The 23,991-nt window shown below is 34.3% G+C and overlaps 2 protein-coding genes across 3 annotated transcripts; one reads left to right on the top strand and one right to left on the bottom strand.

The window, feature by feature from the left end:
* Positions 1-1,969: 1,969 nt before the first annotated feature.
* On the top strand, positions 1,970-14,213 carry LOC142641198 (kinesin-like protein KIN-UB). Of its 2 annotated transcripts, none has more exons than XM_075815603.1 (19): positions 1,970-2,268; positions 2,729-2,829; positions 2,979-3,101; positions 3,341-3,526; positions 3,677-3,898; positions 4,059-4,212; positions 4,467-4,616; positions 4,927-5,015; positions 5,368-5,571; positions 6,090-6,212; positions 8,627-8,749; positions 8,846-8,977; positions 9,598-9,736; positions 9,830-9,919; positions 11,659-11,784; positions 11,925-12,050; positions 12,762-12,905; positions 13,398-13,526; positions 13,609-14,213. In XM_075815603.1, exons 1-19 carry the CDS (start codon positions 2,097-2,099, stop codon positions 13,767-13,769), a joined length of 2,694 nt encoding a protein of 897 aa, XP_075671718.1. In that variant the 5' UTR covers positions 1,970-2,096; the 3' UTR covers positions 13,770-14,213. The 2 variants fall into 2 exon arrangements, with proteins under 2 accessions (XP_075671718.1, XP_075671717.1); XM_075815602.1 differs by having other exon boundaries at positions 1,971-2,268; positions 9,827-9,919.
* Positions 14,214-21,677: 7,464 nt separating this feature from the next.
* On the bottom strand, positions 21,678-23,210 carry LOC142640874 (AT-hook motif nuclear-localized protein 22-like). The gene has a single exon (XM_075815183.1). It carries the CDS (start codon positions 22,762-22,764, stop codon positions 21,835-21,837), a length of 930 nt encoding a protein of 309 aa, XP_075671298.1. The 5' UTR covers positions 22,765-23,210; the 3' UTR covers positions 21,678-21,834.
* Positions 23,211-23,991: the final 781 nt, after the last annotated feature.

Genomic DNA, 23,991 nt, shown 5'->3' with positions numbered 1-23,991 from the left:
AAATCCATTCCCACCAAACCTTAAACTAGGAGCCATAAAAAGAAAGAGAGATAGAAAAAGCTGAACCATAAAATGTTACGTTATAACTAAAATTCATTTTTGCCAGTTTACTTATCGGTATAGTTTTCAATTTGCCAATGTATGTTTGAATAAGTTGGTAAAATCTAACTTATTTTTTGTACAAGGAACAAACCTCACAATTATAATCTTTGCTAAATGATCTTTACTATTTTAGCTTGTCATGAGGAAATATTTTAGAAAGTAAATAACACTAAACACAAGCTGAACCTAGCCTTTTCAATTGCTGTTACTTGATCAAGAGGTCATACCATATCACATGGTCTATATATGCCCATTTTAAGATTTACATTCTGAAAAGAAAGTTTTAACTTTTGAGTTAAACAAATCACAGAAATTAATTAATAATGAGTAAAAAATAAGTATAATATAGGATTTACAAATATGCTATTTTCAAAACAATATTAGTTGTTGGGTGTTGGCTTCAACAAGAAAAACATATTATTTTCTAAAATCACCTCACCGAACAAAAATCCTTATTACTTACCGTCAAAGACTTCCCCAAATTTACAATAATGTCTTGTTGAAATCTTTACATCTAAACAATCCAAAACATGGGAAACAAAAAGAATTAAAGAAATTATAAATTATAAATATATTTTTTAAACCATAGAGTTTTGGGAATATTTTATTAAATCTTAAATTTTCAAAATGATTTATTTCTTCAATACCAAAATTTTTTCATTTAAAGCTCAAAATTTCTAAAAGCATTTTATTTAAACTTTATAGTTTCATATAGGTTTTTTATTTTTTTAAATACAAATAAATGTTAATTTATTGGATAGGTTTCATTAAAATTTCTATAACTGATCAAATTATGTTATGTCTACAACAATTTCACAATATTTTTACAAAAAATTCTAAACATCAAAAAGCTGTTTGTTTCGATGAAAAATATTAGGTAAAGATAATTTTTCATATTTTCCAATATTTGGTAGCATTAGAATAAATGAGTCAAAGGAAAACTATATATATATATATATATATATATTTTGATAAGAAATGAAAACTATTTGTAATCTATATAAAAAGTATGACTTATTTTTAGGAGATTATTTTTTATTATTATTTTTTTTTGAAAAATAATTTTATCTCACAGTAAGCTAAATAAAGGAAGTTATAAGATTATTTTTCAACTCATTTAAGATTGTTACTAAACATAAAAAAAATGAGATAATTTTATAAATTTTTTTTAGACAAAACACAATTGCTGAAACAAACAGATCATTATAATTTCTATTTTTAAACTCTAATATGGTCCTGCCACTTAAATTTTTTTTTAATTTACTAGAAACTGTTATGAAAATGTTATCAACGTGGTATTAAACAATTAAAAAAAAAGTGATAAAAGTTTTAAACGAGAATTTTCAGAAATTTATCAATATCAATTTTTTTTCTTTTCAAGGAAAAAACAAAAAAAAACCAGTGGCACTAAACTAGCGCAAATATAGCACGAGCGGTAAGTGACACCCAGACATTGATGAGCTACGAACGCGGTTCTCGGTTCTCGGTTCTCACTTCTCACTCCTCTCACTTTACTCACGATCTGATCTGAGATCTCTCTCAAAAATCTGATCTAATAAAACTAATTAAACAGCACTACCAAACTCAGAACAGAACAAAGATTGTTACATAGACATCAATCAATAAACTGTTTATTATTACAGAGAGATTGAAGAGAATTAAAAATCGATCAAAAGACATTTTGGTAAATTTAGACAGAGAGGGCCCCTCAAAACTGCAAACCCAGTGGGACCCATCGATCCGTGACCTCTGTCTTCCCCTGTCTCTTCCACAGTACACAATAACACAGCACAACTCTTTCTTTTTAGAAATGAGTCTTCTTTCTTATTTTGTTTGAATTCTACTCCAATCACTTTCAAACCACCGCAACCAAACACCCCTAAATCCAACACCGCCTGCTTTTATTTTTGGTACTACTATAATTTGAATGGACGAAGAGAGTGCTTGAAAATTCTCTCTCTCTTTTTTTTTTGTTTGGAGAGAGAGTTTTGGGAATGGCTTCGAGTTACAGAAATGGTTACAGGGGAAGTAGTAGTGGTAGCATGAAGGTGGATCGGCCAGTACCGTCGTCAAACCTCAAAGCGTCGTCGTTTAAATCCAGAACTTCTACGGGATCCGCTCTCCGACGTAGCAGCCCCGCCTCTCTGACCGCCCTCGGCGACGGAGGTCAGTTCAGTTCCGTTCACTTTCTGTTTATTGTAGTATAATTCAATAACTGTATTTGCATTTTTATGTGAATGCGATTCTGTGACTTTTTTAGAGTTTTGAGATTTTGGTTTTTATGCAAGTTTTTGAATTAAAGACACTAAACCAAAAAAAAAAAAATTTAAACCTAGTTTATGGCTTAATTTGTGGTTATAGCTTCGATTAGAGAGTGTATGTATGTTTTCTAGAGTAGAGTGCATTTTCTAGGCAATGTCACTGAGCTACTACTAGGCTCTTTGGTTTTTTTTTTTTTTTTACTCTTAGTTTTTATTGAAGAACATTTAATAATTTTGAGCTGCATTCTTGCACTTAGATCTTGGTTCAGTTGGTAATTGTTTAAATGTAGCTACATTGACATACGTAGATATGTATACGCGGTGGACTTTGTTGTTATGTTGTGTTTTCGTGTTGTTTCCGACAGTACCTGGAAGAGTTCGAGTGGCTGTAAGATTGAGACCGCGAAATGCAGAGGAATTGGCGGCGGATGCAGATTTCGCTGATTGTGTTGAATTGCAGCCAGAGGTGCTCCTAAAATGTCATTCTAGTTACAATTTGTAAATTCTACAATGTGACTTTTATCCCCTCTTTTATTATTTTTTGTGAGCTCTGTTGTATTTTATAGCTTATTTGTTGTGGTGCCATTGCTCGTTTTGGTTTTTGCTCTAACTCAGCTTAAAAGGTTGAAACTCCGGAAAAACAATTGGGATTCAGACACTTACGAATTTGATGAGGTGCTTACCGAATTTGCATCGCAGAAGCGTGTCTATGAAGTTGTTGCTAAGCCTGTTGTAGAGGTATGTTGTTTTTGGTGTATTTTTTTTTAGAGTGACTTCCTTACTTATAGCTGTTTTTATTTTGGTAGTTATAGCTGATTCACGTGCCCCTTATCTTGTAGTTCTATTACTTTATTACTAGAAACTGTTCACTATGTTTCTTTAAGTAAAGTTTTATGAATCAAATCTCCTGTCATTTGTCGCTACTATCGTATCTCAGATTCTATCCAGCAATCTAAATTTGCCCTTTGCTTTTGTAGAGTGTTTTAGATGGTTACAATGGGACTGTGATGGCTTATGGTCAGACTGGAACTGGGAAAACTTTTACTCTTGGACGAATAGGAGAGGAAGATACATCTGATCGTGGAATTATGGTTCGTTCAATGGAGGATATCTTCGCAGATATTTCTCTAGAGACTGATTCTATATCAGTCTCGTATTTGCAGGTCATGCATGCTTCTTATTCGCCATTGATGTTCATATAAAAAACTTTTTTTCAGATTTCAATCTTTGATCTTTGTCTTTTCTGGTTCCATCTGGGATATTTTAATCTTTACAAATTGTCTGAAATTGTTATTCTCAACAAAATTGTGTAGCTTTATATGGAGACTTTGCAAGACCTGCTTGATCCTGCAAATGATAACATTCCTATTGTGGAAGATCCAAAAACTGGCGATGTTTCAGTACCAGGGGCTACTCTTGTAGAAATCAGGGACCAGCAGAGTTTTGTGGAGCTGCTAAGAATAGGGGAAGCTCATCGAATTGCTGCTAACACAAAGTTGAATACTGAGTCTTCTCGTAGTCATGCTATTCTGATGGTGAATAATTGGCTGTCTATTACATGATCATCTTTTTAATACTAGCATAAATATATTTTATGCTCTTGCATCAACATTTCATAATGTCTAGTTGGTAATTCTTCACAATGTTCTGTATTGAATAGCAGAAATCTTGATATATTTAAGTTCCTTAGTGCAGGTACACGTTAGAAGGTCTGTCATGGGAAGAGAAGATATAATTTCCAGTGAAAATGGAGATCCCTCTCACTTGGCCAAACCCTTTAAGCCACTTGTTCGAAAAAGCAAGCTCGTTGTAGTAGATCTGGCTGGTTCAGAGCGTGTCCATAAGTCAGGTATATACCCCAACTTATGACCTCTTTCATTGGTACACTTCACATTTACGTTTATAAAACTTTTAAGTTTATCAGCAATTGCTTCTCCATATTTGGCATGTTTTGCACGTGTGCACCGCACACAAAAGGGGGGGGGGGTTATGCTTTACATTTACATGGCTTTTGAGGAATTTGATTTGTTTTGATTCTAATGCTCTTTTTTGTGAGTTAGTTTCCTGAGTTATATTAACACATTTTTCTTCCTTTACTGGCAGGAAGTGAGGGACATATGTTAGAGGAAGCCAAGTCTATCAATCTCTCTCTTAGTGCATTAGGGAAGTGCATAAATGCTCTAGCTGAGAATAGTGCTCATGTTCCAGTTCGTGATTCAAAGCTTACAAGGTTGCTTAGAGATTCATTTGGAGGTGAGACATCTTTCATCTAAATGTGTACATGTTCAATCATAGCCATGTGCTCAGGTTTCTTTGTTCAAAGTTGATGGCAAACTAGCATGATTTGCATGTGTACATGTCCAATCATACTGATTTAGTGTACATTATGGTTTGATAGTTATTATATTTCTAGCCATCTCTGACTTAGATGCCAATCATTATGTTCATTCCCAAGTAGTTCTTTCTACTTGTTTTTCCAACACATGGAAGTTAGTCATAGTTTTGTATATAGTAATTTTCTATATGTTTTTCTTCAGATTGGTTATTGGTTATTATTTCACAGGCACTGCAAGGACGTCATTAATTGTGACTATTGGCCCATCCCCACGCCATCGAGGAGAGACTGCGAGTACCATACAGTTTGGACAAAGGGTTAGTTCTGTCTATTTTTCTGTAAAGGGCTTTAAAGATTTAGCTCCAAAATGTCTAATATTTGTCATCTACTCAAGGTCATTCATAAATTATTACATGCAGATCTACACTTTATGCTATGATTTTTTTAGATAGGCACTTCTGCTAATATGTTATTATCTGGTAGTCATGTATTGTTTAGATCAATAGATCCTTTCAAACCTTTTCTTTTTCATTTTCCCCATATCTTTCTTTACAGTTGTTCATTATTATTAACCATGCCTAGTGTTATCTTTAATATAAATGGAATCTTTGTTGGTAGCTCATACGAAATTAGTACATGAGTAATTATTAGATGTGTCATATATCACAGGCTATGAAGGTGGAGAATATGTTGAAGATAAAGGAGGAGTTTGATTATAAAAGTTTGTCTAGAAGGCTTGAAGTACAAGTGGACAAGCTCATTGTGGAAAATGAAAGGCAGCAGAAAGCTTTTGAGGATGAAGTTGAAAGAATAAACGTAGATGCACAAAATCGAATCTCTGAGGTTGAGAGAAGCTTCACAGATGCATTAGAGGTTTATTTAACTATTTATCACACTTATCTGTTGTAAATTTTATCAATTTTGTTTCTCATATAAGTGTGTGTTTGGGTGTAAATCATGAAATGTGTTATAATATTTATGCATTGGGCTGGATAATAGTTGAGGGTTTTTATTCTAATGACTGTTGAAATGAATTGAAGAATGAAAGGTGCCAGCCCAACCTAACTGGGATTTTGGGGATTGACTCACAGCCTTGGCAGATGAAATTCAAGTGTTTGTGTTATTTCTTTGTTAATTCTTATCATGCTGGGTTTGTTCTTCATTTGGATCTCCCAAAGAACAAGAGAAAGTTAAAAAAAGAAAAAAAGGTGTAAAAAAGCTCGTGAAAAGGAAGCCATATTAGAGAATTATCCTTTCCCTTTTTATTTATGGTTGTATCATATCAGTTTTTTACTTATATACTTTTCAGCCATGCATTTAAGTATCTTTTTTTTTTTGGTTGAGAAACATGCATTTAATTATCTTGTTTTGTATTTTTGTTTGTTTTTCAGAAGGAGAGGCTAAAATGCCAGATGGATTATATGGAATCAGTCAAGCAACTGGAGGAGAAGTTGGTGTTAAATCAACAAAAGCATGATCGTGATGGCTTCACTGATGGTTTATGTAATGTACAGGTACTCCTTTCTGGAAACTTTTTTTGTTATATGTTGTAATTATCTTGACAGAGGAGCCTCGTCTCAATTGTTGGTCATCGGAGATTTTTGACCGAAAGATGCATGCTGATATTTGTCAACACTACTTTGTACCCATTTGTATATCTCGACTTTCTTTGCATTTCTGGTTCTCTAGAATCTTTATTTGTGAATTTCAGAAGAAATTTGTCATAGCTTGGAGAGTGGCATAACAATCTATGTTGATGTGTTTAGCTCTAAGTTATAAATACTGTATCAGATTGGCCAATATTTATCTTACCGGCTATGCAATTTTGGATTGTTTCTGCCTTTTTTGTTGATTTTGGGCAGGAACATGCTCTCTCTCTCTCTCTCTCTCTCTCTCCCTTCGGTTGTATTGCTGGTGCTTTCACAACAAACTACATGATGCCTTTGGATTGCCTCACAGTTTCAAGAACATCTTCTTTGCTGCCATATTTTGGTCTCTGTGTGTATTTAGGATATATGCTTAGGTCTCTAGGGGAGGTGCCTATGAAGAAGAAAATGTACTAAGAGAGATTGGAATATTTAGGGTTTGTGGTTGTCATCAATTTGGGGGGTTAGCTTTACTATGGAATGGTGTTGTAGATTTGCCTTTGAAGTGTGACTAGTGAAAGAGCTCCATTGCTTGGGTCTCTGGGAGTTGCATTTTTGATGAAACGGTCATGCACCGTTGTAGAAAATGCAGAGAGAGACCACCTTTGAAGCATCCAATTGTGCTTTCTTAGTGACAAACTAAATGGAAGCAGTAAATGGTTGAATGCTTCATTTCCTAGATAGCTCTTTATTTTCCATATTTCATAGACCATAAACAACTTTTAGAGCATTAAACTAACCGTCTGAAAATAGCAAATCAAGTGTATCGCCTTCAACCCACCTTTAATTACCCCTATATCCAATCCCCACCAGTGTGAACCCAACAAAACTGGACTTGAACTGCACTAATTTCACTAGAAAATCTTGTAGCTTATGACTATGCTGCCAAGAAATGTGTGTTGTGCTTCCTAAGACCTTGACAACCCATGCCATGGAGCTCCTCTTCTTGCTACGCTCTGTTGATGCATGTTAAGTGTTACCTTCCACTGAGTCGATGATGACCACAAATAAGACTCACGAGATTCAACAAGAGGGCAAGAGAGAGAGAGAAACTTTGGGAAATTTTGAGTGATGTGGAAAGTAATATTTTGTCCACTGTTAGAGCTAATGGAGACCTATGTTCAAAAAAATGTGTAAAAATTTAAAGGTTACATCATGCGTTTTCCCAGCCAATCTGAAATGACTTCTGGTACAGTATTTATAACTTGTTATGAACTGGATTTCTAACAACTTGTTTTAATGGAATTTTAGAGAGGGTTTGGATAGCACTTATTTTTCCTGCGTTTACTTTTTGCGTTTTGCTTTTTTTTTTTTTTTTTTTTTTTTTCTTTGTTTGCTGCTGCGGTGGGGGACAAATGCACTGTGCGCGTACTGTGCGCGCACTATTCATGTACTTTTTAAGCAATTTTTTATTAAAAATGGGTCCCGCAACACTATTCACACATTTAAAAATTATTTTGCTACAGTATTTTCAGTTTTCAGTTTTCAACAATAAGTTCTATCCAAACGGACCCTTAATTGAAGTAGAGGTGATTAGCTTCCTAGAACTTGAGAATGAGAGATAAAATGGTTATTCTTCTGCTTGATTATTATTTATCTTTTAAACATATATAAATAGCCAACCTTTTGAAGATGAGATAACCTCACCGCAACTAATCTTAAATAATAGGAACCAACTCCAATCTGAATACAACCTAAAAGGAATGCAAATATCATCTGATACTTTATTAAATCCTAATCCTACTGCTTAATTATTTAAACGCCAAATTGAAACTGCTAGGTTTAGCCATATCCCATGCTCGCCCCATGGCTTCTTCAACGGACATAAGTAACATAATTTTGGTTTTATCTTTCTAAGGTTCTATCCATTGGGTTTTTTTTTTTTTTTTTTATGTGGGGGCGGGGGGGGGGGGGGGTGTTTGAGGATGGGGTTCTGGTCGATTAGGTTATTTTACTTCATTTACTTAGCATAACCATATTTTCGGTTAACCTAGTTTACACACTTTCCATGAAGATGAGTTTAAATGTGTACATCTATGAGTTGAGTGGAAGGTCTGATTAGAATGAGCTCTGTTCAATCTGCTCTCTAATTATAGGCATATTTCTTTGCTTTAATGGACCTAGATGGCTCATTGCACAAGAATGAAGTTTTGATGGTTTGGTGTAATGGAAAATAATTTGGCATCAGTGCCCTAGTTGATGCAGTCATTCACTTTCTAAACACTAATTGGTTTACTTTCTTAAAATGATCATATTGTATTTTTATTTTGTTCATTATGCAGGGATCTAGGCTTTCTGTTGCTGAGATAAACAACTTGCTTGAAAAGGAAACTAACCTAAGAAAAGCAGCTGAAGAGGAGGTAGAACATCTTAAAAGTCAACTTGGGCAACATTCACAGTTAGAGGTATGGTTTTTTACCTGGATTACAGAGTTCTTTTGTATTAGCATTCACTGGATTTGATCAACTTCTGGTATATAAGGGACTTTTTTGGTATACTAGGCAGGTGGAGATACGGAGGTTTTAAAGCTTCTTAAAATTATAGAAGATGAGGCTCATCAGAAGAAGAAACTTGAAGAAGAAGTAATAATACTACGGAGTCAGTTGTTGCAATCAACTTTTGAAGCTGACCAGGTATTTGATTGTAGAAGTTAAGCTTACTCTTTTGGCTTGATTTAGATTCTGTTTGTAGCTTAGAAGTTGACATTGCCATCAGCTTTTTTTTGGTGACTCCATTGTCGTGGTATTTGAGATTTTAACTCTCCATATCCTAAAAAACATGATTATTTCATGGTTTTTATGAATCCAGGAGTTCTATAACAGAAGAGCTCACTAGAGTTGCCTGGATATCTGCTTGATGCTTGCTTAATAATTGTTTTTGTGTGTTGGGGGGGGGGGGGGGTGAGGGGGGTTGAGAAAATATATATATTGTACATATTGCACAAAGCTCCCACTCTTGTAGGGTTTGAGAGAGGTGATTGGAAGTCAGTCTTACCTCAATTTTTCAAAGAGGCGGATTGCTATACTCGAACCAGTGACTTGTTGCTTATGGTGGAAGGCACTTGCAATTGCACCAAGGCCTACCTCTAAGTACCTATTTGTTTGAGAACCCCCTTGTTTAGAACTGTGAATGGTTTAGGTTATTAGTTATTTAATTCTTAAGAGTTAAACTTTCTTGCCCCTCCTTAGCATTTGCTTTAGCATGCGTAATTTTGTAAATTTTAATACGCTTTCCTTTGGTTTTATGCATATAGATGAGGAGGTGTCTTGAAAGAAGCGAGCCTGGAAATGCATATAATGGTCTAGATTCTTCCATGTCTCCATTTAGGCATTCCCAATTCAAAGACTCTGGGAATGGACAGAAGGCATCAATTGCAACACTCTTTGAGCAAGGTAGTTGAAGAATTTATAAAATTAATATGATTTTGCCTTATACAATTTTCATATTTCTTATGGTTCTTTTTCCATCAATTAATTTTACAGTAGGATTGCAAAAGATCTTGGCACTACTTGAGTCGGAAGATGCCAATGTACGGATTCATGCTGTGAAAGTGGTGGCCAACCTAGCAGCTGAAGGTGGGTATTTTTTTTTTCTTCAGTTCTCTTTGGCTTTGATAATAAGATATTTGCTTCTGTGTACCATCTGTTTTCTTTTGTGTAACTAACGTAGTCTAGATTGAATGGTTGTGTTTACAACAACAATAACAACAACAACAAAGCCTTAGTCCCTAAACACTGATTGGTTTTGTTTCTGATGAAGTTTTACTTGTAGAACTAACTTAAGATGTGGTCTATGCTGTTGTGATCTTTACTTCATGTTGTTGAACTTAATTAAAGTTCTTGTGGTGGTGAACTGGTAATTAGTTTAGTTGTGGAAAAGTCTAGTTGCCCTTTGTTTAGGTTTTTTTGCTGTTGACAAAAAAGGAGAATAGATTCTGTGTGCGGTTCAGTGGAGGAGAATGTTTGCCCCTAGATATTATTTTTGTAGTTATTGGTCTATTTAGTGAAGGCATAGTCCTATTTTTGTGTGGTACTAAAGTTGTCATCCATTTTTCAAGATTATTTTTTCTTAATCACTGTCATTTAATAGTAAGGGTAATGTGTGCAAATAAAGTTTCCGCCACTTGTTTATTTATAATAGTATTTGGAGTAAATAAATGAAACCAAAGATGAATATTTCTTGCATGACATATTATCTCCACTGTATCTATTGTATATTATGATACGTAGAATTTATAGGTTGCACCTGGATCTGTGGATTTCAAATAAAGGGTTTTGAAGAATAATTTCCATATAGATTTCTTGATATTTTTTTTAACAACAAATAAGGATTTTGCTCAATAAAATCACTAGTGTTGTGAATTTGAAATAACATCTTACACCTAATTATTTCAAACCCACATCTTGATAATTGCATAAATCCATCCATGAATTTCATTAATAAAATATATTTGTACTTTTCTTACTTTATTCAAGTCATTTAAACTAAAAACTGAATTCCAAATTATTCTCTTCAAAAGTTGAAATATTTTCATTAAAATGAACCAATAGGGAATAATCTTAGAACCCCCAATAGGTGATCTATGGCTGATGACAAGAGTGATCTTATTATCTGACTTTCATTTTAATGCGATTTTCTCTTGCACCCTTCTTGTACTTCATAATGTACACACACACTTGGAGTTTTGTTATTGTTACATAATAACTATCAATTGGATATATTTTTGACAAATCCATTGTTAGATTACATTGTCTTCTTATACGCTTCATGCTGGTAAACTATCAATATGATCACAGATCAGTAAATGTCATATATAAAATGTTTCTTTCAACTTTTATATACTTTAAAATTATACACAACATTAGTTTTTGGATCAAATAGTAACTAACATTCGACTGTCAACTAACATGAAATTTAGTGTCAAGAACAAAGAAGATATGTAATTCAATTGTAGGATTTTCAAAATATTAACTCAATAAAAAGTTATTAAGCGGTGTAACATTAACAAAGAGTTACACTAGGTGTTTCTTTGTTATAATCCTATGTATAGTTACATTGTTGTTAAGATACCATGCATTTACCAAAACTTATTACATCCTTTTTTGAGTGTGTTGCCAACTTGCTATGATCCTGTGAGGTTGTCTCTGAGTAGAAAAGAATCATTTAAGAATCCCTCAAATACTTTCTAAGTTCCTAAAATGATTTGATATCTTAGCACACATACTATTTTTCTTCAGATGCATTTTTTCCTGTTGCCTTCTTTTAATTTATTCTTAGAATGATCAATGATATGTGCTTGCCATGTAAAAAGCAGAAGCCAATCAGAAAAAAATTGTTGAATCTGGTGGCCTTACTTCCTTACTGATGCTTCTTAGAAGCTTTGAAGATGAAACTGTTCGCAGAGTAGCAGCTGGTGCAATTGCCAATCTTGCTATGAATGGTAATTTTCCATTTATATTTTTCCTTATGTTTGAGACTTCAGGAGCTTTTGTACTTTAGTTTGACTTTAATCACTATTGCATTAGGATTTGTTCATTTGGATATATCATTTTTCAAGTTGCTTCCTTTCTGGAATTGCAGAAGCCAATCAAGAACTTATAATGCTTGAAGGGGGAATTAGTCTTTTATCAATGACAGCAGCTGATGCTGAGGATCCTCAAACCCTACGCATGGTTGCTGGAGCTATTGCTAATCTATGTGGCAATGGTATACTGAATTTGCATATTCTTCTTTGTTATGTTTTTTGTTCATTCATGCCATTTAGCTTTTGAGAAAGTATGTGTTGAGAAATTTGCAAGAATTCTTGGGCATGACAAACAATTGGGAAGGACATCAAATCTAGGCTAGAACTCTTTTTTTGGGCTGAAGATCTAGGCTAGAATTCTTGCATTTTAAGGAAGAGAAACCTTTGGCTTATGAAAAAAAGTGCATCATCGTAATCTTCTAATTTTTTAAAGATCTTATTTTTATTTTCTTTTCTTGATAATAGAATTTAAAGAAAGATTGCCTTAAATAATATTCTCTCTGCAGTACTAATTTCTATTTGATTTAATTTACTTTCTAATAGTAGAATCTAGTGGATGAGAGAAAACTTTTGAAGTCAGTTTTCATTTATTTAAATGTAAAATATTATTTTAATTTCTTATACTTATTTTTCTGCCGAAATTTCTTAAGAACATTAGTGATCTGAAAAATCCAGAGAAAATCCAGAGAGAGAGGGTTGGTTGATCTTGAAGATACCCATTGCTGTTATATAAGCTTTTTAGAAGATCTTTGTTCTTCAGTATTCTACTTATTTGAACCTTTTGTCCTCACTTTCTGTGAAGCTTTTTTTTTTTTTTGGTAGTTTAAATCATGCTTTGCTGATATTTATTTTCCCTTTTTTCTTTCTTGTTTACCTACCCCTTCAATCCGTAGATAAGTTACAGACGAAGCTGAGGTCTGAAGGCGGAATTAAGGCTTTGTTAGGAATTGTGAGATGTGGGCATCCTGATGTTCTATCCCAAGTTGCACGTGGAATTGCTAACTTTGCAAAATGCGAGTCCCGAGGTTCTACTCAAGGTATAAGCCTTAATTAATTAATTTATTTTGGCAAGTATGGTGCCTCTTTTATCCAACACAAGTCATTGCTTAGTCCATTATTTTTTATGCATCTAGAGTTGTTGGCGTCTTCCTGTCACCTGTAAGTTGTGATAAATGAATTGGATGACTATTCAAATGGATTGATGTTTAGCAATTTATGATTATTGGTTGTCCAAAAATGATAACTCATTTGAAATAATTTAGGTTTTTTCAACCTTTATTTTGGGTTGTTTGATGTTCCAGTGACACAATTCCAGTAAAAGCAATTTCAATGCTTCAGACACAATTCCGATAATCATGTTTGGACTGCACTTTTGGACTTGCAGTAACAATATTTTTATTTAAGATGTTGAATAGATCACATTATGTTATCTATTATAGAACACTGCATTAACATCAAATGGATGCAATTAATAATGTCGTAGCCTTTCTACTATGTGTCGTGTAATTAATATAGTGCCTTTGTTATAGGGATAAAAAGTGGCAGATCTCTTTTGATAGAAGATGGAGCACTTCCATGGATTGTACAAAATGCTAATAATGAAGCTGCACCAATCAGGCGTCATATTGAGCTTGCACTCTGCCACTTAGCACAGCATGGTATGTGGACTTCCCACTTCTTATTGACTAACTTATATATCTGAGATTTGTTCCTCTAAAAGTCTGGGTTTTCAAATTGCAGAAGTAAATGCGAAGGACATGATTAGCGGAGGTGCTCTCTGGGAGCTAGTTCGTATCTCACGGGATTGCTCCAGAGAGGACATAAGGAGTCTTGCCCGCCGGACATTAAATTCCAGCCCCACCTTTAAATCAGAAATGCGGCGGTTGCGGATAGAGTACTGATAATAGGGACGATGGGCTTGTCTGAATTGTTACTCTTACACCTAGCTGATGAGTGTGATGTGCAGAAACTGCTAAAAATGTGCTGTATAAGCTTGGTTGGAAGGAGATCTTACCCATGCTACATAAGGGGGCATTCAGCAGCTGATAATCCACTCGCAAATTTTGTAAAGTGTAGGATGGGCTTGTAAGCCATGATTATAGCTTCTTCATTGACCATCGATGATTGTAGCCTAGCGGAAAAGAAAATGAAAAGAAGAAAATTTTTGCTGCTGAATGAGTCAAATTCGTTTCATCTTCAGTTTTCTGAAGTGGGACTGATTCAATGTCCAGCTCCTCTGTTTCAATATGAATGTTGTATAATTTGATTTGTACGAGCAACAAAATCATCATTCTTTATGTAGTATAAAGGTTGAGAAATTTGAGTGGCAATTTTTCGTAGCTCCATTGTCTGTCTGCGGACCCCAAAATATTTGAGAAAGGCTATACAAATTTGAAAGTTTTACAACTTCTGCACTTTTAAAAACCTGTCAAAAAATTTCTTCACTTTTAAATACTGATTATTGATGGGCAAAATTATGAAATTTTAATAACATTTTAAAGTGGAAATGTTTCCCTCAATGTCACCAACAGCAGTGCAGCAGCAGCCATAATTTTATTCTAAAAGGAATGGAGGACCGAATGACTGTGTGAAGGTGAAAGGTGATAAAATTGGGCCATTTATAAGGTCCCTGTAGCAACTGATAGAGTAATGGTCGGAAATATTTGCGTAGTGGGTTGATCTGCATAAAGGTTGAAAGCTACATTTTTGTTGCATAAAGGTTGAAAGCTACATGCAACTGATAGTGTGAAAGTTGCATGGTTGACATCTAGGTCAGCATGTCAGTTTGAGTGATATCACATCAGAAATCACTCAGGCTCCGATTCACCTAAGAAGATATTAGGTCAAGCCCAATGACCTCAATTTCTTTGGCCTCAGCAGCCACCTTGACCTGTCTTCTTCCTTGTCTCAGCCTCGTCACTCGTGCTACCCTTCTAGTTGTAGATTCCTTCTTGGAACCTCAGTAAGGCAAAAATTCATTTTCCACTTCTCCACGTTCGGGTTTGGGCAAGTGAAAAGTGAGAGGGACTATCGTAGTATGTCATTCGTGACAAAATTAAAAAGTCTGTATCAAATCAATTATGTTGGTCAATCAATATCTACTTAGGTTGGTCATGTAAATTATCGGTCAATTTAGTAATTCTCAAAAAGGTTGTAAACCCTTTTAACACTAACTTTACTTGATGAGTAAGGTATGCAATTAGGGAAAAACTTCATTATCCACTTCTCTTGGTTTGGGTTTGGGAAAGTGAAAAATGGGAGAAACTATTATGGGGTGTTATTCCTGACAAGATTAAAAAAAAAAAAAAAAAGAAGAATCTAATTAATTACATCAGTCAAACCAACATCTACTTAGGTTGGCTATGTAAGTGCATCTGTCAGTTTAGTAATCCTAAAAAAAGAGTTGTTGTTGATCCTTTTGACACCAACCTTACTTGATGAGTAAGGTATGAAATTAGGGGTATTGCTACTACTAATTCCATCTCTCTTCTTCTCCTACTAATTTATTGACTTAATCATTGTAAGCTCCTTGGCCAACTCATCATGATTTTTTATTTATTTAAATAAATATATAAGGTCTCAGTTAAGAAATTGTTTTGTGTTAGATTTTTGACTGGTTTTATAGAGTGTGGAGTAAGTGAAGCTAACTTTTTGACTTTTACTTATCGCTTCAGCTGAATTTTCAGCCCTTGTCATCAATTCATGTCAATTTTTTATTAGCCCTCACAATAACTCATCCTTAACCAATATGTATTGGGTTTTAGAGGGTATGAATTGCAAATGTTAGCCTCAATCAATTTACATAGGAGCAAGACTAGCAATAATGAGGTATGTTAAAGCGGTTAACCAGGAGATGCTCTCAACGTTCTTCAAGCTATTCATGATGTAGTTATTTACCGTTGCTTGGGCTGCTCAAAGTTCATCGATCCTAGATACATAAGCAAGCTCTTATGTCCATCACCAGCGGTACTTACTAGTACTTAGTACTTACACAAACATTAATTCTTAGGTCGGTCAAGGCAGCAAACACTTGGCCTGGATGCGTGCTTCAAAATTGATTTTGGGTGCTGTTAACAGGTGCTCTTAGATTTTTGAGGCTTATTTTTCTTTTGTCCTTAAAGATCAGGATATCCCTCGCGCTATCATTAAACGTTGATACCTCTTGAGTGCTTTTGCTTCTGCTTTGTGGTTTATCATGGCTGGTTGCTTCGTTGGGTTCTAGTTTCTCAGTGACAGTTGATAGTTGTGTTGTTTGTGACGAGTGCAATGTCCTTGATATATTCTCGGGCCTCATCATAAAACAAGTTAGTGAAGGGGAAAACCAATGACCTCTTCACTTAGTAAAATAGAGGTAAGAACTAGTTGGATTGGAAGTCCAAGGTTAAGTTCCCACATTAAGAAGGTTATTACAAGATTAATTATGTTTACCAGGAACTGCAAATTAAGAGAGCAAGCAATTTATTTAAATGCTATGCAAACTCAACAAACTGCTTGAATTTCTCAAGGTCCAACAGTACTCCCACTTCATATTATTAATTGGATTTTGCTAATACGTGCTTTAAGGGCACACAATAATTTATCATTTTTGAAAAAAAATTTTGAAAATTGAAAAAGTTTTGATAGCTTTTACAATTTCTAAGAATTTTTTTTCAAAAATAGATGGGGTTAATGTGTGCCCTAAGTGCACACATTAACTGGACCTTTATTAATTAACTAACTAAGCCGTAATGTCCTGTACCACAATTTGTAGGGTCAAAATTAAAGGAACTATCAAGAGGAATCTATAACAGTTGATGTAGAGTTACAAGCAACAATCAAGAGGAAATCTACAGGTGATGTTCCGCATGATGTGATGGAATGTCATAATTTCATTACCAATCAATTTGTTGGAAATTTTCTATATGGTTCATGTGCAATACTCATATTATGATATATAATTATAATAACCTTTATTGGATTGGTTTAATTATATTACGTGTCATTAAGAGGAAAAAAATCAAGAGTCGCAATTTTTAAGAATAATATATTAGAAATGAAAACATATTATTTAGGGTATTCACAATTATTTAATTATTTCAAGTAAATTATATTCACAATTTTTTTCTTTTAATTTTTATTCTTGATTCCGTGTGTTAGGTACTAAAATTTGTTGCTAGATTCTCACATCTCAATTAAAGGTAAATTACTACAAGTGTATCGGATCCTATCAGGATTTCCACTATAATTAATTTGATTTTTAGTTGCATGCATCAATAACAGTTCAATTTGTTATAAAATTCGATGTTGCTATTTGTTAAGGATGGATAGTAGATATGATTATTTATAATAACCTATCAACTTAACAATTGTGAAATTTATTGGGTTGTGTCGGGCATTATTCTCAAAGGAGCATGCCATGTGGTATGAGGTTAGATTATTTATACCAAATAATTAAACAGGAAGCTCAACAAAAGAGTAAGATAAAATTTTTTATTTTTTTTGCTAAAAGTACTAAATTACATCTCAAATTTGCTCCATTTTAATTCTAGACTAACCCATTTAAAATTATTTCAAACCAATTCAAGGTAATCCAAATTCTCTTAGGTACTAACTAAGTTGATAGTAGTTTATTTAAACTTTTTGGCTACTGACTCAGTTGATAGTAGCTAATGACTGATTTTACTCAATATATATAATAACCGAATTTTTCTTTCTTCAAAGAATATGATAAACATCTAACCAGAAATTATGTCACAAAATAAAAGTACATAAATAATTCCCTTCTCTTTCTTAATAAAATAAAGTAATCTAGAATTAAAAATTTGCTCATTCTACCAAATTTATGAGAATCCTGACAAATATTTTGTATGAGTTGACAAAAATTCTAAAATGGATATAGCTAGTATTAAACTAAGGTACAAATGTTTCATATTAATCTAATTATAGTTTTTTTTAGAAAAACATATTTTTACTAAAATTTATGGCTTGATAGATTATTCCAATCACTCAAGAAACAAATCTAAAACACATTATTCAAAATGAATATAGTTATTTAGTTATTATTAATATTTTCAAATTTTTTGTGACTTTTTTTCTAAGACAACTTAGTACATCATTGTTATATATATAATTAAATTCTTGAGGTATGTGAGACGAAATTAAAGTTCATTCCTGAAGGTTTTAAACACTTAATTTGAACATTAGAATTTTTTTCTTGAATTATTAAACATTAGAATTAGGAAATTGAAACAAGAAAAACTTAAGCACAGAGAGCACTCGTACAGTGTCTTCTCACCATATCAAAAATCAAAATAAGAAGATTTTTTTTTCCTTGCAACAAGTGAGAAAGGGATTTAAATCCAATTTCTTCTCCATAGGAAAATTGGATAATATCATTGAGTTAGAAAAATCTTATAAAAAATACAAGATGTTTTGTTAACCCAAAAAAAGAAGAAGCCATTTTACTTTTATCTATAGGATTATGTGATAGTTGATAAAAGTCTCATGCATGATGTATTTTGAAAAATTTGTGATATTTATCGACGGTCTTTTGTCTTAATTTTGATAGCTACCGACACTCAATGTAGTCTATAACGAGAAAATATTCTAACTAAGAACAACATACACTGATACACATACACTTCGATAAGCTAGCTAGGTTCAAGAAACTCTTTTCCTTGTCTTCATGAGAAATGAGAGACTCCATTTGGTCTTTGAAACATATAAGTTCTTCCAAAAATATCACCAGCCCTACATTATTGTCATTATTTAAAAGGTAGAATATAAGATGATGGAAAGTCTTAAAAAAAATTTTGGTTCCATTTTTGGCACGTCATTTTCAAGAAAAAAAAAATGCTAGAACTAGGAAATTAATAACAGCCTTATTCATCTCATGTGTTGTGGATTCTTCGAAGATATGTTTTGGCTACATTGCGAACTTATTCACCACCCCATCCATAAACATTTACACCCAATTATTAAAATCAATTTAACCCTAAACTCTTGGATATAGTATTCCTTAAAGAAAAAATTCATGGATATAGTACAATCACATATCAATTTTATATGCATAAGAATAAAATTCCGGGCAGAATATATATATAGAGGTAATATAGGATGCACTATGTCAGTTTTAAGATAGGCAGATAGGGAGATGTTTAAGATAATATGATTTTTTTTTTTAGAGATAACTACAACATGTTGCTAACCCCCGTAACTCGAACCCTTTCTCCCTTGAAACTCTCAAGTATTTTGTTTATGGAGAGATGTCAATTCAAATAATATGAATTAAATACAACAAATTGTGGGTTCTAGGTTCAAAACCCTCTCTCTCTCTCTCTCTCTCTCTCTCTCTCTCTCTCTCTATATATATATATATATATACATATATATATAATTACATGCAAGAAATTAATGGAAGATGAAACTATGAAAGGAGAGATAGTAACAGTCACCTAGCCTTTGGTACTCAAAATTAATGTGTCACTGGATGTGCAATATTTCACACAATATCCATATTTTCATTTCAGATGTCCATATTTTACATATGACATGAAAGAGTGGATATTGTTAGATGTGAAACAACCAAAGAATTCAATTAAATGAACCACACCAGACCACCTCAGAGGTGGGAAAACCCCAAATTAGCAGGAAGAAAAATGTAAAAAGACAAAAGCTAATATGATTAATCTCTGAGTCTAGAAAATAATAAGCCAATGCACAATGCAGCATGAATGCATTGGGAAGTTGAAGTAACACAGTAACACTATCCATCTAAGGACAATAGTAATAAGTCTAATCTCTGGAAATTGTCGGACAAAGTCGAAATTTAACAACTAAGCAAAATATGGGGGGGGGGAAAGGATCGAATTGCTGGAGGGCCACAGATGGAAGTGATTACTTATTAGCTTCCAAGAGACAAGATGCCACCTTTGTAGAAAAGATATTACAGAATAAAGAAATAGATTAAAAGTGGATAATAATAGGAATGAAGTCCTAACATGTCAATGTACTTTTAATCATTGAAGTGTAGTTCAAAGAACCAAATTGGTGATCATCATCATTGTATCCACAAAAATCTCAAGCACAGTACTGCTGGACATGGTCCACACAATGATAACCCCAAGTTGTACAATATGCTACTATTTAAAGCCATATATATATATGTACCTACATATTTTCATTTATGGTAGCAAATTAAAGGCAGATGCCAGTCAAATTTGCATCTCAAATAACCATACGTTGAGGGACACTTCAACTAGACGAGCAAGCAAATAAACTTGGCTTCCCAACTACCAGGCAAGAAATTTGAGAAGAAGAAGAGTACTAACTAGGAAATTTGGTTCTGCATGAAATTCAACAAAGAAAGGTGGGATACAATATTTTGAGTAGAAAGGAACATCCAATTAAGAGAATAGGGCTTAATTCCCAGGATTCACGTACACCAAGAAGAACAAAAGAACATGGCAAATGATGAAGAAGATCTAACAATAACATATAATTCATAAAAGGAAGAGGAAGATGTAACAGTAACAAGTAAAAGCTAAGTGGTGAAGAGGATCTAACAAAATAAGCGTAATACCAATTCTTAGCTAACCCTAACAAAAAAAACTCTATTAGTCTAATTGTCTATTCAGTTTTTATGGGGTATGATATCAAAATAGAAATGTTCTCTGGTGATGAAAAGAAAGATACTAATTTGGAACAGGGTAGTTCCTTCTTTCCAGTGCAGAGAACCAGAGGTGGGCTAGGGTTTCAAGGAGCTAGCATCCAAGTCATAAATTCATAATCAAGACAAAAAAAACTATACTTTTTTATTTATTCTTACCTATGTCCCCTGTTGAATCACTCCCACTCTTCTGCATTTCTCTGGTGCCAATGACAGATAGACAGAGAGGAGAAGGAGAAGGAGAAGGAGAAGTGGAGGGAGAGTAACTTTAACGCTTGCTTGAGGTCTGTTTGTTCTGGTTGTTGCCTCGAAAAGGAGCTTTTTTGCAGAGCAGCGCACGTGTGACCCAATATCCAATGTTCCATCTCTCTCTGCCTTCATAATGAGGATCATGAGCCCTAATTTGTCAGACACACACACACACAAAAAGAGAGAGACCTAAACCCAAAACCTCCCTTCGCCTTAAAAACAGTCACTAACTCAAATGAACCTACCATGATCTCAAAAATAATAATAATAACAACAACAAAGTTTGTGAGAGTATGGAAAGTGAAAAAGAAGGTCAAGTGTAATGATGGTTTTTAAGGGAAAAAAAAAAGGGATCATAACCGTGTGTTTTTAGGACTAAGTAGTAAGAAATTGTTCCTCAAAAAAAAAAAAGTAAGAAATTGATAATAATTTTCTAGAGAATATATAATGAAACCATATATATAGATCCAAAAAATTACGGTTCATTTTTTAAAATTTTCTTTAAGCTATTTTTAAAGGGTTTGGATCATGTAACCGAATCTAAAACTTACAGTCTTACAGACAAAAGAAATGAAAAACACACGCACTCGAAAAATATAGAAGGCTTTCTTTTTCTTCTGCAAAGGCCAAAGAGTGACTGAATGGGTTATCAGACAAGTTACCAGAACTGCAACAAGGAAATGAATATAGACTATAGAGAGAGAGAGAGAGAGAGAGAGAGAGAGAGAGAGAGAGAGAGAGATGTATTGCCATCTTCCACTATAGTACTGCCGCTACTTCATCTCTCTAAGCTACCTTTACTTGGAGGAGAACTAGCTAGCTAGAGCAACAACTCTGATAAAAATCAACCCACGAACAATTCACGAATTTGTACATCCTTCTTCAACCAAAGACCGGTCGAGGAATAATAATACGATAATTAAAATCTTAATTAAACATAACTAATTTATAAAAAGAAGAATCAAAGTTGGATGATTGAAAACTAGTAACAAAAAAAAAAAGAAAAAAAAAAGAGAGGGAAATTAAAAATAAAATTAAAAACAACAAGTTTTGGTTTCTTTTTTTGTTTATCAATAAGGAGATCGACCCGCCGAGCCACCCCAGAAGGCTTCGGTTGGTAATTGGCATGAATTTAGAAGATTTTGTGGCATCCCATGAAAAAGAGTTGTATTAGGATCTGGCAATAGTTGCTGTTGTTGTTGATTTTGCTGTTGTTGCTGCTGTGGTTGTTGCTGTTGACCAACCATTCCTGGGGATCCAAGAGACCCACTTCCTTGAATTGGAACCTGTGGCTCTTCTTCCTCTAAAGGAAGCCTTTCATAAGCTGCATTACCAAATGAAGCTGCCATTATTACCACTGGCCCAGAAGCCAAAAGTGGACCAACTACACTCCCACCTACTACTTGGCCTTGACCGCCGGCTAAGTAAATGGTTAATCCTGATGCTGCTGGTGGAGCTGGTGGTGGTAGAAATGAACCAGACAATGATAAAATCTCAAATCTTCCATGTAAAGTCACAACCGCACCAGGTGAAGCTGGTTGCCTTAGTGTGACATTAGTGACGGTGCCACTTCCACTCAAAATGCAAACCCCTCTTTGTCTCCGCCTAGCGAAAGTGGAAATGCTCTCCATGATATCACAACTGTTGGAGACTTCAATGACATGGGAACGGAGCGCGTTTGCGCTATCCCTGGTGATTATGATAGGGGGTTTCGGCTTGTTTTTCGACCCGGCGGGTCTTCCACGAGGCCTTCTTGTCATCTCTCCTTCTCCTCCGCCGGCTGAACCTATTTCTTTGCCTTCAGAATCCGTAGTGTTGTTGATGTTGTTTTCGTCGCGATCTCTTTTCTGACCGCGGTTTAGGCCTCCGTTGCCGCTTTGTTCGTCTTCAGAATTTTGCTGTTGTTGGTGGTGTTGGAATTGATGGTGAGGGTGTAGGTGAAGATCTCTTGAAAGGAAAGGTGGAGGAAGAGGACGACCATGTGCTGTTACAGGATCCATTAGCTTTTTTTTTTTTGGCCTCAAACCCTAATTAGCTATCGAGTTTACAAATTGAGAGAGAGAGAGAGAGAGGTTGTATTCTGGGCTCTCTCTATTTACTGCCTTTTTTGCTTTTTTTCGGTGTTTTGATGAATCAAAGCTACTAACCTTCACCAGAAAAGAAAAAAGGGAAAGGCTTTTTGGCATATATACCCACCAAATTTTCAGCTGAAATAGCTGAATAATTAGCCATCTTTCTTCCCTTTATAATACCCCTTGTTTGAGGTTTTGTTTCTCATAGGTGGTTTTCAAAGTCTATTCTATGAATGAAGCTTAAAGCTGTTGGTTAAGGGTTTGGGGAGAGAAAAATGAAGAACTAGTAAAAGGGTAAGAAGAGAGTTATTAGAGTGTTAGTGTGTTTGGGTTTGGAGTGGGGTGGGGTGGGTTTTTTTTTTTTTTTTGGTCTGAGCCTTTTGGGTAATAGTGTATGGGTGTTGGGTTAGGGTTAGGTCTAAGGAATCGGATCGATGATGGGTTTGGTTCTGGTAAGACAGCGTGCGCATGGGCGGTGGGGTGGGCCCCACCTACCTTCCTTTCTCTCTCCCTCTCTCTATTGGGGCCCCAACACACCATGCTCTCTCTCTCTCTCTCTCTTACATATACATGTCCATGTCTAGCTAGTATTAAAAGCCTGCAGGTTATAAAGAACATATTGTTATGCTTCATTCATTTGCTTGCTCAAAACCTCACTCTTTAGTCTTTAATTTCCTCAGACTTAATCTCATTTTCCTCCCCTAAAAATCTGTAGTCTTGAAAATGATTGCGTATTGCATATTAAACAAACTTGCTAAAAAAACTTTCTACTTTAATAACCTCAATAATTTTGTTTAATTTAGAGGAACAAAGACAAGCCCATTAATCTTCTGATCATTGTCTTAAAATAGATTTGTCTTGCTTTTAGTGTTTTATCGTCCAAACCATAATTGTTTCACCCATTTGAAAACAGTGTAAAAATATGTCTCTGCAAAACAAATATTCAGAACTTTTTTTAACTCATTCTGACATTTCTGAACGCTATTGATATCGATCTATTTATTTTTAGAAGCTTTTCATGCTTTATATTTAAAATTTGTGCAGCTGAGCAGCTCCATAAAAATCACTGTTTATATAGTGATATTCTTTCTTAATTAATTTTTGTATATCCACAGAGAACCGGAAAATTTACCTGATTTTTATGTCACACAGTTA

The sequence above is a fragment of the Castanea sativa genome, chromosome 6 (assembly GCF_040712315.1).
Source record: "Castanea sativa cultivar Marrone di Chiusa Pesio chromosome 6, ASM4071231v1".
NCBI lineage: Eukaryota > Viridiplantae > Streptophyta > Magnoliopsida > Fagales > Fagaceae > Castanea > Castanea sativa.
This window is presented reverse-complemented; position numbering and strand designations above follow the sequence as displayed.

Coding starts and splice junctions, on each gene's coding strand:
- LOC142641198 (XM_075815602.1), top strand. CDS start 2,097: ATGGCTTCGAGTTACAGAAATGGTTACAGGGGAAGTAGTAGTGGTAGC. Junction 6,213..8,626: donor ATGGTTTATGTAATGTACAG/GTACTCCTTTCT, acceptor TTCATTATGCAG/GGATCTAGGCTTTCTGTTGC. Junction 9,737..9,826: donor TGCAACACTCTTTGAGCAAG/GTAGTTGAAGAA, acceptor TTAATTTTACAG/TAGGATTGCAAAAGATCTTG.
- LOC142640874 (XM_075815183.1), bottom strand. CDS start 22,764: ATGGATCCTGTAACAGCACATGGTCGTCCTCTTCCTCCACCTTTCCTT.